A 13,885-nucleotide genomic window follows, 5' to 3' on the forward strand; every position below is an offset into this window, starting at 1 on the left:
TACACCAATTAACAGTCTTTTCTGAATTAGAAGGCCCTACTCTTATTATTATTATTATCTTTATTGCCAGAGTACAACATGTGTACAATGAGATTGGCTGAGCCTCCCTTCATGTACCCCCCGCCCCAACCACAACTCACAGTGGGGACAGAAGTCCCTAACCCAGTCCCAATCTTATTACACTGTGTGACCTTATTGCACAACGCACCGGCCCCGCAAGTCTATCATACTATGTTGACATGAAGTTTTTTTCTGTTCAGAAGTCTGACAGCCCACGGGTAGAAACTGTTCTTCAGCCTGTTGGTGCAGCTGGCTATGCTTCTGTATCTCCTATCCGAAGGTAGGAGAGTGAAGAAGTGCTGACTGGAGTGTAAGTCGTCCCTGAGAATTTTCCTCACTCTTCTAAGGCAGTGAGCCCTAGCAAGGTCATCTAGTAGTATCAGGGAATTTAGTCATAAATTAGTCATTAGTCATCCATGCTATGGTGTGATACTGCCTTTAAACGGCATTACAATCTGCAGTGAAAACAGAATGGTTTATCTACTTATGTATACTAATCAGTTTACTATGGAAAACAATTAGTCTGAGAGCTGCACTAGTTACAGTTTATAGGGTTTTTGCTCGGCAGCTGGTTTCTTTGGGATTGTTTTCTCATAGTAGCCTTTGCCTATTTGATAAATCTGTATCTCTACTCTTAGAGACTGTCATATACAGAGATCGTAGGGACACACATTCTTTGTTATATTCCCCCCTTTTTAGAAAGCACCCCTAGGAAATATTACCATTCCCTATTCATCTGAGGTTCCATAAGAGTGCAGAGAAGAGCAACGAAAATGAAGAGGGGACTGGAGGCTAAACTGTATGATGACCGGTTACAGGAACTGGGAATGTCTAATTTAATGAAGTGATTTACTTATCAAATTTATTTACTGTCCATCTCACAGTTCAGGCAACTAGGATTGACATAATAGTAATCTTCCAATATTTTGAGGGCAATCACAAGAAGAAAGGGTTAACCTATTCTCCAGAGAGCCTGGGAGCAAGACAAGAAATAACAGATAGAAACTTAACAAAGAGAGATCCAACCTCTTTTCTGTCAGTGAGAACAATTAATAAGTGGGACAGCTTGCCTCCAAAAGTTGCAGGTACTCCATCACTGAAGGTTTTTAAGAAGAGAGTGGACAGCCATTTATCCGGAATGGTATAGGTCTCCTGCTTAAGCAGGAGATTGGACTAGAAGGCTTCTAAAATCAGTTCCAATTCTGTTACTGTTATTCTGTAAAACCATGAAAAATCTCTTTAAGGATCCTTTGGGTATATGGTGGATAGATTGGTTCCTTCTGACAGGGGAAGCATGTTAGATATTCTTTCTGCTGTCAGGATTCCAGCAGTTACTCCAATTAAATCATGAGCCTCAAGCCACACTCCCAAAACTGCAAAGCGTTTATTAGAAGTTAACATGCCTTATCATTGTTATTATGGTTTTATCATTTTAAAAGCTGTGTTGCTGAATAAGGTTTGTGAACTGTTCAGCATCACTTGGTGATTGAAACAGCATATAAAGCTAATGAAAAGAAACAGGCATAGATTGGCAACATAATACTGCAGTCCTCTACAAGTTTTCTTGAACATTTTATTGATTCAGTTGTTTTACTTTAAGCAGACAACTATGGTATTATAATCTCCATGAACTTAAATTGTCTATTTTTAAGTAATTTTAAGGTTGATTCAACCTTTTTAAGCATTTACTTAGGAATGAGAGAAAATGTTATGGATGAATTATGACAACATCAAGGTGGAGTAATGCAAGTCATAAAATATTTCCAGATTCTGACATTTAGAAGAAGCAATAGGCTAATATTTACTGTTGCTATGTGGGAGATTTGTTTCATGGAATATAGTTAATTTTTCCCTCTGACCAATAAGGCTGATAGGAATCAAATATCATGTTCTTCAATAAATTGTGTTGGTTCAGTGAATATGCTGATAACACACATAAATTTCATAAACTACATTAAAGTGTCATGGTTTTCTACTTTAAATTTGTGCATGGGGATTCCGAGATGTAATGCAGGTGTTTTTACATTAGCTAGTTATTGCTACATTTGTGATTTATATTTGGATTCAGTTCAAATACTCTCTAACGTATAACAAAATCTGGTGTTGCCAGGTAACGTCAAATATGTTTACCTATATGGATAGTGCCTAAACTACAAATTCTTAATATAGCTAGTTTTTAATTCTCAATAAATTATAGGCCTGTCATGACAGAAGTGATGTTATTGTAGTCATCAGGAAGAAAAAGGCAATCTTTTTGAGAAACAGTCTGCTTTATGAGTGAATCAATCTGTCTTTCTCCCTTTCTGTATATATTGGGTAAGGTTTATTTATTCATGTTTAATTTTATATTCTACTTTTCTTGAAAGAGCTCAAGGTGGCCTATATCATTTTACTCTCAGAACAATCACCCTCTGGGATATCTTGGTTTGAAAGAAGGTGGTTGATAGAGCTATCAGTACTTGTGATTTTGAGAGCAAAATGGAGATCAGCATTGTCCTGAATTCCTTAAAGTAGCTGTTACACACACACACACGGATTATGAGGCTTCATTTTTCCAACTGGAGAATTAATGCTTTGTTTAAGAAGTTGCAGGTTGATGCTATGTTACACTCTGCCCACACAACACAGTGCTAGTGACAAGCCCAAAACCAGATAATGAATTTCCATAGCTGAGATGGACTTTAACCTGAAGGTGAATGTGAGAACTCACATATCAGGACTGCTAAAGTTTGTATTAGCAATTGGATGGATAAACTCATTAAATTCACTGGCTAGATAATGGTACTAGTCTGTTGTAGAAAGAAGCAATATGCTTCATATTATTTTTTAAAAGTAAGGAGAATTTTCACAAGAAGTTAGTGTTCACTTACTATATGCCATCTCCCCAAATTTCATCAACATTTTTTTAAATCTTTTGTTTGTTTTGAATCACATTAATCTTTATGGTAAGCAAGGCTGGAAAATGTTTGCACCGCCTTGCTATATAGATTCAGATAGCTTTGCTTATGCACACAACTGCTAAAGACGTTAACTTTCATGGCACATTTGCGGGGCAGGGGCAGCTATTTTCAGAAGTAGATGGTAAATCATAATAAGGTTATTCTAGTGGTGGTGCACTGTTTTTGGAATGCATTCTCCATAGAGGCTCAACTGTCTTATGTTTTAGGCACCAGGTAAAACCCATTTAATTGGCCTACACATTTTAGTTATTATAAATATTATTAATGTTAATGTTTTAAAGCAGGAATACATTTGAGATGTGTCATTGCTTAAAAGAAAATATTAACCCTTCCCAGCTCTGAAACATTCTTCTGACTACAATTTTATCAACTGTGATCAGTTGTATTTCAAGTATTCTGTAACCAAGCTGGAAATATTTGTTTAGTTGCTGGTCACACTAAAAATGGGTATCTAGGGGTGGGATTCAACCAGTGTTACTACCGGTTCGGTGACTATGTTTTGCCTGATACGCACTGTGTAAGAGTGTAAAAAACCTTAAGCTGTGCCACCAGGACAGCTGAAAAGCGCTGCGCGCAGGTGCGCAGCATTTGAAAAGCCTCTTTTTTCCAGCTTTTTCAATCTCAGCTGTGCCGCACAAAGCAGCTGAGGTCGAAAAAGCAGGAAATAAAGGACAGGTAAGAGCCCGGGCAGGCAGGTGAGCCAAACAGCAGCAAACACAGAACCGGTTCGGTGTCTGCTGATCTTCAGAGCTACCAGTTCTTTAGAACCGGGCAGAACTGGTAGCATCCCACCCCTGTGGGTATCTGATTTTATTTTGATAATAACTAGATCAAGACTGTGGTGGTTCAGTGGTTAGAATGTAGTATTGCAGGCTAATTCTGCTGACTGACAGAGTTTGATTCCCACTGGCTCAAGGTTTAACTCAGCCTTCCATCCTTCAAGGTTGGTAAAATGATCACCCAGATTGTTGGTGGCAAGATGCTGACTTTGTAAATGCTTAGAGAGGGCTGTAAAGCCTTGTGAAGTGGCATATAAATCTAAGTGTTAGTGCTATTGCTACTTAAAGTAAGGACTATCAGATCTACAGTAGTTGCAAAATTCTGGATCATCATGAGATGGCAACAAAGAGTTTTTGGTATTTCTTGGCTGCCATTTCTTAGGAATCAAGATTTTACAGTTGAGATATGGTAGCCCTTACTGCAGACTTCACTATAGAATGCTCCTGGCAGTAGGTGTGAAAGCTAGAGAAAATGTAGAAATCTATCAATATTTAAGAATTAGATTTTTTCTTTTGTTGTTGTTGTTGTTGTTGTTACAGTTGTTGTTGTTGGTGGTGGTTTTTGTTTCCACTGCCTCCTTCACCTCCCAAGTATTAATTCTGTCAAGTTCTAAGGTCTTTGTGTGGATCTTATGATGAAATCATAAATGAGTTATATTCTACTTAAAAACTAGAGTGTAAATTGGTTAGTTCCTTAAATGGAAGGCACGAAGAAAAGGAAATGATCTTGGAGAGAAGCAAATATTAAGAGACAGTGGTACCAAGTGGGAGGGGGGAGAGAGAAAGGAAAATGAAAAGAAATGACCAGAAGAGAAAAAAGAAAGACAATCATTCTCTACTTAAGTACCCAGAAGTCCTGTTATTGTGTCTCTTTACTGTCATCTAGTGGTCCTTGGGATTCTTCCAGGCTAGTCTTAATTTCATAGTTAGATGCTCCTGAATTCATAGTGGCAAATGAAAACCAATCCACAATTAGTTTCCAGCTGTTGCACTAATCTTTCATATGAAAATTAATTAAAATAGGAAGGAAATAAATAAATGAGGAACAGAACACAAATGTGTTAAGACAAACCTATTTCTATTGTCCTTTCAAAACTTATTAGGAACTATTGTCCTTTCAAAACTTATTAAGACTCAGACAGAAGGGAGGAAAGGCAGCACAGATACTTGCAATATTCTTTGCAGCTTTCTCTTCCACACAGTTCTTACTGAAGGACACCTTCAGGGAAGAGATTGGTAGATCCCCTGCCAATTCCTCTCCCCAGTATCATTTATGCAGGAAAACTGACCATTGGTTGCTTTCCTAAATATGTGATGGGGATGGGTTGAGTTTTTAATTTTAATTTTAAATGTATGTATGTATGTATGCATGAATGGCCTTGGAAATTTCAATCTTTTGATTGAGATGCTATGGAAGCTGAAGAGATTGATATCCTCTCAGAGACAATGTCAGTAGATTTCTCCTGATAGCAGGTCATATCTGACTAATGTTCTTAGGCACATTAATAGAAAGTTAGGAGAAATGATACTAGATAATTTTATGTTGCCCACCAATAACTTTTCCTAGTAGTAGTAGTAGTAGTAGTAGTAGTAGTAGTAGTAGTAGTAGTAAGACTTGTGGTTGTTGGTTGTTTTGTTTTATAAAGTAAAAAAAACAACAACGCTATCCAAGCAAATGATTTTCTGAAAAGATTGTAACCCTTCCTTCCGTCCATAGAAACTGCTAGTTGTTTCCAATAATAATAACAATGTACTGAGGGAAAGCAGGCTTCTCTGGCAGAGCGGGGAAACTGAGCTCAGATCCTGAAGACCCAGTGCAGTTTCCTTCCTCAGAGAGGGGAGCTGATTTCTGCATAGAGGTCTTTTGCTCCATCTGCTTAATGACCACAGCCACAAACAGAAGCATCAGGCTTGCAGTCATTGAGCAAAACAGTCACACAGGGGTCATGCTTTACTCCTTCGTTCAATGACCAAGACCCCAGACACAATTGATCCAGTCCCAGCTCCTATCCTTTGGAAGATCCTTTTCAATCCCCTGAGGGGAGACCCCCACCGAACCTCCTCATCTTCCATAAAGCCTGAAGACCTGGCTCTGGGGCCCCAATGGGAGTGCACCGTTCTGGAGATGGCTTATTGGGTTAAGAAAAGACCCCACTCTCCCTGCATACTTCGTGCTCCCCTCAGCCCCATCATTTAACTGTACTTATTATTGCTGTTGTTATTTATTGTTTTATTATTTAAATGTCTAATGGTCTATGCTGAGTACAGCAGGAACCAAGTAATGTCCAGGCCAATTGTCCAGGCTTGTCTTACATTTATAGAGGAAGAAAAAAAGATGAAAAAATATTCATATATTCATACTGGATGTCTGTTTTCAACTTCCTAACTTTCCAAAATAGCTAACCAATCTGTAAAAATATGAATATGAGGAAGCCTACAAATAGCTATATACAATGTAAATAATACTAAGTAAACAAAACAAAATAAGATATAGAAGGGATGACAGCAAAATTGATGGATTGAAACAAATGTAAATGTAATACGTAACAGGTTGGGAGGGTTGGGGTACTTTTTCTCCAAAGTAACCATTCATTTAACTAGGAGATGTCATGAGTGATATCCTATAAAAGGAGAAGACAAAACATCAAAAGACATAATAGCCTAAAACAAAGTCTGATTCTGCATTACATATAATGATCCTACTTAATGTTTCTACTACAATGCATTGAAAATCAGTTTCAAGACCAGGATAAGTATTACTTATTTATTGACTGATTCTCATCACAGAGGATCTCTTCAAATTATTTAATATATACTATTATTTTTCCATGTAAAGTGGCAGAAAATAAGATTTATTGAATTAAATGGAATATATTTCAGAAAAGATGTGTTTTGGCTTTTTCATTGTTACGCTATTATCCTTTTAAATTCTCAAACTGTGTTAATCTTAAGAAATCTTACCCGAATAAAACACAGAATACTTGACCGCTAATTACTTTAAATCTTTCTGTTACATGTTATCTGAATAAACTGTAGCTGAAATATTGGCTTTATCTGTGTAAAAGTGTGTTTCTGCTGACAGTGCAGTTATACCACTTTTCCCAAAGTTAGTCCTCAACTGATCCTCAGATGAACCTAATACAGCAATCTTTCCAGAAATGATAAAATAAGTGTCTTCCTTCTGACAGGAAAATACTTTATAAGTTAAATATGAATACTGTATGCCTGTAAGGTGATTACTTCACTTCATTTTCATGCATGGCAAAGCAGGACTATTAGGTTGACCACAAAAGAAACTTTTGTTCTTTCAGAAAAAGAAGAAACCATTTTTCATTTTAAATGTATTCCATTAATTTATTCATGATGAACAAACTACTTGATTACATGAACATTGTTTTCTGGAAAGAATATTACCAAATATCATTTTTGGTTTACACAGGAAATTTAAGGTTCTCATGAAGTCTGCCCACTAGAAGAAAATGTGACCACATACCAGTAGTCTGTTCACCACAACTTGTTTTTCCCTTGTTATTTTTCTGGTTTCTTCACCCATAAGCCAAAGCCTCATAGTCTGAAACTCAAAAGTTCTTTTTTAATTTACCTAATTTAAAAAGGAGGAAATATCAAATCCAAGTATTGTGTTTTGTTTGCAAAAACTAGGAGAGGTCCAGTGAAAGGACATTGCAGCTGCCCCTACCCCCAATTCCCACCTCATTCTTGAGGACAAGTGAGTGCATTTCCCTTTTTCTTCCTGTCTTCCTGTACTCATCTACTATATATCCAAGAAAACTAATGGCTTACTGTTGGATAAAGAGAGAAATCCCATCCTAAATTCAAAGGCAATTTTGAAACATTTCCAGGTTTCATCTTCCTCACCATATTTGTATGTTTTATACAAATATTCCTGCAAATACAGATACTACGTGAATAAAAAGGATAGAAGACACAAACTCCAGGATTTTCACATGGTGAAACTGTTGTTTCACTAGCAATGCTGCTGAATTTAGAAAATACCAGCAGCTGATGAGTTATAAATACTAATTTTGGATGTCTACCACCATTAATTTAAATGGAATCTCTTCTTAGTTATTTTTCAAAATTACAACCCTGGCTCTCCTTGTATGCTTTTCTTTCCTTGCTCTGACCCAAGTAACAGGAGTAGCTACCTTTATAGTAAATCTTTGTCCAACAGTGGAACATTTTACATTACCTGATTAATTTGTAATGATGATAAACTATTATCTAACATGCTGTTTAACAATCTGCTGATCTTATCAGCATCATCTCATCTGATCATTACCCAAATCACTACCCAAATGTTCATTACCTCCAAATACAAGTTTAGGACCCGTGTTTGTTGCTTTTGAAGGCAAATTGTTGATAGAAGCAAAGTATAGGCCTTTGAAATATTTGCAGTGTTCTAGGTAGCATTTCACCCTTGTAGTCTTTGAGCACACTTGCAAGAAGCAAGCCCATATCTGCAAAGGGGAGAGTGACTTAAGTGTGTATATGAGTTCTGAATGGATTTCTGCAGCAGTCACTAGAGGTCGCACCTCTCACAGTTTTAGAGCTGCATGCAAACAACTGAAAATTCAGGGAGAGATGGAAGACCATGGAGAAAATTGAATTGAGTAGGTAATGCCCAGAGAAGTTCTTCTTTTTTCTTAAATAATTATCCATTCATTTGGGCAAATTAAACTATTTTCGGTTTGTAACTGTTTACTTATGGATCCTGAATAACTTGTTTGTTTCTTGGTTCACATTCTTTTTTAAATCTCAGGGAAATATAAATACAACATATATAGTATTCTTGCAGTATCTTAGCTACTATGAAAACACAGTTCTCCTATTAAGTCTGGATCTTTGATTGCAAGCAAGCATAATCTGAAACTGTAATCCTATCCCAACTTAATTGCTGGGGATATGGTTCCCCAAGGTGATTTCTCATTAGTGATAGAGACTGTTGCCTAAACATCACTGTAATCAATCAGCACAGCAATTTTAGAGGATGTTGGTTAGGTACCAATGCAAGTCAGTGTATATAAGACAACAGTAGATAAAAACTTTGCCTTGCAAATGTAGATTCTGGGGTTTGATTTCTGACTGCCAATTTGGACATCCTTCAGAATCAATCAATAAGCAAGTATAAAATAACCTTCCCATTCCACTGTAAGTGTAGGAACAAGAGAGAAATCAGAAGAAATTGGTTTATTTCAGCCTTCCTATTGGATAGATGATTGAATTTATTAGCATGCAATGAGATGATGCATATACACACTTAAATATTTTCATTGGATACATTTAATCCTATAGGATATGATTTGTTTTATTTTTGCTTGCGAGAGGGTGCAGAGGGGGAAGAACCCCCACAACTATTTGGCAACCTTTCAGCAACTCTGAAACCAAATCTATCTAGAGACCAGTCTTGCTAGCTAGACTACAGAAGAGCGGAGGTGCTCTGAAGAAAACATAGTAGTCCATTGCCCAAGGTGGGTCGTTTGTCAAAAACTGATTACCTTTCCTTCTCTCAGTTCACTGGGCTGTAGAATGTCTGAAGATCCCTTGCAAAAAGTGATGTTTCTAGGGAACCTTCAGTGAAATCAGACAGATCTTCTTTTTCAGAGTCCAATGCTACAAAGGAAGCCTTTCAAGAGATATGCATGCCATGGTGGGAAAAGGGAAAGTTGGGCAAAACCTAGGACATAACGCAGTGTACTTAAAAAAAAAAAAATGAATACAGACTGCTGTGTGTTCTGACATTCCCCTCTCTTTATCAGAATAGAGCCATTAAGCAAGAGGGAAATAAGCAGCCCTTTTCACAAGTAGTGTCAGAAGGCAGAGGGAGAAAATACTCATGAAGATGAAGCTGTCCCAGAGGGCTTGCTGACACTTTCAGAAAGGTCTTAGAAATATAAATCTTGAGGGAAGACTAGGCCAGATGAACATTTTTGTTTTCTGTTTCATTTTCTGCAAAGTGTTGCTGTTGTTCACAAGAGAGATAGGAAAAGGTAATTCTGCGTCCTCCAACCCAGTGCCCTCTGGTGCATAACTTTTTAATTCAAACCCAGTTGGAATACACCAGAATGGGGTATGATAATGAGAGAAATAGCATCTCTCGAGATAGTGCCAGAAATGAAGAGCAAGACCAAATTGACTCCCACACTTCTGAACTTACCTTTTTTTTAAAAAAAAAAAATCCCCTTCTTCCATTTGACTTAACACTACAAACTAATTAAGACACATATTTAAGTCATATATTTTATTTAGCTTTGAGGCTGCCTCAGCCACTGCCTTGAAAATGAAGCCACGAGACAAGATCATAAACTGATATGATCTTGAATACTGTAACACCAAAGTTACAGTAGATGTAACTATGTTTGGAAAAATAGCATCCATCATTGTCACTACAATGTTCCTGGGCCTCTGCATATTTCTGAGTAAGAGCAAAACACCATCCAGCCAAAATTAAGCCAGCGAGATTTATGATGCATAAATGAAAATATACTATTGAAATCAGTGACAAGCACAAAGCTATAAACACTTCCATGTGACAAAGTTGAACTTATTTCTCAGTGAAAATGCTGAGGTTGCACTGCTCAGCAGCACTCAGTTATGTGTGTTGTGACTTGTGGGCTTGTTTGTTGTACAATATTAATTTCGAATCTTTTTGTGACCTTTAGATCAACCAGTTATCCTCCCTCCTTAGATTGAGATTAGATGAGGTAGATTGGATGATCCTTGCCTTCCTCCAGCCTCAAGGTAAAAATCTTGACAAGAATCTTCCCTTTAGGACATTTATTCCGACATTCTAATATTGTAGTTCAAGAAAAGCCCACCTACGACCCACATCTCCTATGTGTCTGTCCATCTTTCTTTCTTTCTCTCTCTCTCTTTTCCTTTTGACTGGCTGCAGTGTGTAACTGTTTTGGACATCAGTATACCACTAGGAGCTTCCTCGTTTCAATAGCTCTCTCTGCAAAAGGATCAGCAGGCACTTGCTGGAACCCAGCTGGGCCTCACCAGTGCTCCATTGCATCGGGAGCAGTAGAAGCTAATCAGCCACACATCCTATAATTGGTTGTGGGGCACAGTTAGGCTTCCCGGACCCCGAATGACACACCAGCTAGCCTAGAGGAAAGCGGATAGACTAATACATAAGGAAGAGGTTAAGCTTTCCTTAATCAAATTTCGTCTTGATCGTTTCTAAGCTTTTGATGAACAAAGAAAGGCCGAGAAAAGCTTTTCCTTCGCGGACCATACCGCGAATTCCATTTTTTCAAAGGACTGCAGTTCGTAGGCTTTCTTCCACGGATTTAACCAGGCTCACGCAGCACAATCGTAAGCGTACTTAACTGGCAGGCAAGACTCCTGAAAACCTGCCCCTGTTCCTACACTTCCTCCACGCCAAAGCCCCACCGCTACACTTGCTTCAGTGCATTCATAGGATCGCTTTGCGCGGCAAAGAGACCCTGCACTCCTAAGGTGTCTTTACCTGACACAGCAACCGCACGGAACGTAACAGCGATCCGGCGCCATGCAGAAGCCTAAATAAATACCGTTAACAGTGACCCTTCGCTGCAAGAGCCTAAACCTTCATTTATAAGACCACAGCGTCCGCTGGGATAGCGAGGCGTCGAGCCCCGCTTCAAGAGAAGCGCTTGGAGAAAGGCGCACTTACTTCTTCCCTGTCGTCGGACTCTGGAAGGGTGCTCCTGGCCGCCAACGTATTCCATTAAGTTCCAAGTGATAAAGAACCAAGAAACCAGTCGCAATTGCATAGTAACCCTGTAAAAAGTTCTCGCCTAGTGTCCTTTGGGGAGGAGGAGGAGGAGGAGGAGACGTGGGGAGGGGGAAGTGGGTGCGGAAGAGCAGCAGAAATACCTGTCTCTGAGAAACGGCTCCCGATCTTCTTCTTTAAAAGACAAAAAAAAAGGGGAGGGGGGAAAGCGGGGGGGTTGCAAACTCCGGCCGAGGACGATCGATTAGTGCACTTTCCGATTGCCCCGACGATTATCTCCTCCTGACAGTCTCGTCGGAAGGATGGCGAGGAACGGCAGCAGCCCTGATAGGGGAGCGATTGACCCGATCGACCTCAGGACGGAGACCATTCTGCCGAAGGAAGAGGACGGGGTGGGGAGGGGGAGCGGGAAGCGAGGGAGGGGGGGTGTCTAATAAAAAGGTGTGAGGGGGAGAACCAGGCTTGTTCGGGGTTCACGCTCTGCTCCGGCTACGGGACGGCCGTCCCCTTCGGGAACTCCATGGGCAGGTGTGCTCCTCGCCTCGCCTCGCGCTCCGGCGCTCAAGCCCGTCGAAGGACTCCCGGGGAGAATCCCACATGGGGGGAAGGAAGGAAGGGGAGGAAGAAAGGCTTTGGGGCAGGTGAGGCGAGCGCCTCAAAAAGCTCCTTCAGCCCCGAGCGCGTCCTCGGGCTGTCCCGAGGGTAGCTGCTTCTGACATCCCGACTCGTCGCAGCATCTCCGGCAGGGAAAGGCAGCCGCGCTGAATAAGCAGATTTAGCCCCGTGGAGGCGCGCTTTGCCCCTGGACGGAGGCGGCCCCGTTAGAAAAACGGCTCCATTCCAGCGGCACCGAAGTCAGGCCAAAAGTCGGTGACCCCGCTCCACCCTTCCTCTCCGAAAGGGCCGGTTGTGTGAGGCTCCGCTAGGAAGGATAGCTGTCTCCGCCGCGCTGCTGGTCACGGCCAAGTCAGCGCTTCTTGTCCTCTCTTCCCTCCCCGGCTGCCCAGGGCCATTTTTGAAGCCCGCATGAAATGTGGAAAGCCGACTCCAATAGGACGCGCGGCAGCTTGGGCGAGGAACTTCCAATCGGCGGCCGGCGGGCGGGCGGCTCTGCTTCCCGCCGGAGAAGGGAGGGGCGCTGGGCGAGGAGGGGAAAAAAAGGGGGGGAGGCGAGAGCGAGCGTGACCGGGAGCCTCGCGCTCGCCCTTGCGGTTCCTTCTGCCTGGCAAATTGGCTTTGGCGGGAGGGAGACTCCAAAGTGGTGGCTCCGCAGAGCGGCCCGAGCCACGTTTTTGTCCCTTTTGCAATGCACTGTTCATTGAGGGAAAGCGTAAGCACCAGGGTTGTTGTTGTTGTTGTTTTCCTGAGGCCAGCAAACAGGGAAGCTGTAGCGTGTTTTAGAGACGCCTTTGTCCTGCACAACATTAAAAGGAATTAAAGGAGTAAGGAAACAGAAACATAGGTTTGATATAGCAAATAAGGCCCCTGGTCTTTTTTGTTCCACGTTATCTCCTTTGCTATATGATCGGGATCTCTCCAGAATATCTAAGAGAGAGAAATCATTCCCAGCCGTATCTGGAGTTTGAAAATACCAAGGAAGTCGAAGCTGCGTCAGCTAGAGGATAACTTAGAATAGTTGGTTTCTTTTCCTAGATTAGGGAGAATAAGCTGAACCCGTTGCAAAGAATTTCTGGCAGCAGAACAGATAGTAACATAAAGTAACAGGGGTAATGGGTACTTTTCTCTGCAAATATAAAAGTAAGCGGCCATTAATTTGTTCTAATGACTTTGTGACTTACTGAAAGTCACACTCCCTCCTAATATAGAAAAAAAACACGATTTTGCAAAAACAGTTTAAATTATATAGTCTTGATAACTCTAGAGATGCGGCTCCTGTTTTATTCTAGCAGCTTTTATTCTGTGCCGCCATCTTACTTATTATAATATGTTTGAAAAACAGCTCAGTGAAACTCAGAAACTAGCTGCTACGCTGTGATTTTAATGGGGCTTTTTGAATTTTCAAATGGACCTTTTGGCCTGAGAAGATTCATTCCAAACTCTCCTTTCAATGAATGTTGAAACCAAATCTTAGAGGTGCTGAATCAAACCAGATTGAATTGAAAATGATTCAATAGACTTTTGGGGTTTATAGAGCCTCAAATATTGTTGCAATTTTCCTTTCCTGTATGAACAAAGTTAGCGAGTATTCTGAGTTGTGTGCTGGTCTGCCTGATATTGAACTAAGTTTGTGGTCAATAAGTCTTATTACTTCCACAAATCCTGCCTTTCCATCTTTGTGAAATATTTTTGTCTCTCACTGTTCTGATAGAATTTGTTAGGCAGGTTTG

General features: G+C 40.4%; 1 protein-coding gene across 1 annotated transcript in view; it reads right to left on the reverse strand.

Annotated features, from left to right (window-relative positions):
• The window catches only part of RSPO3 (R-spondin 3), a 58,149-nt gene extending 45,482 nt beyond the window's left edge, over positions 1-12,667 (reverse strand). Inside the window, exon 1 of the mRNA XM_087972365.1 lies at positions 11,478-12,667. Coding sequence (XP_087828491.1) covers positions 11,478-11,577 — 100 coding nt within the window. The 5' untranslated portion in view covers positions 11,578-12,667. The remainder of the gene's footprint in view (positions 1-11,477) is intronic.
• Positions 12,668-13,885: the final 1,218 nt, after the last annotated feature.

Source organism: Notechis scutatus, chromosome 1 (assembly GCF_049901735.1).
Source record: "Notechis scutatus isolate UNSWTSFEM ecotype Mainland chromosome 1, rNotScu1.2, whole genome shotgun sequence".
NCBI lineage: Eukaryota > Metazoa > Chordata > Lepidosauria > Squamata > Elapidae > Notechis > Notechis scutatus.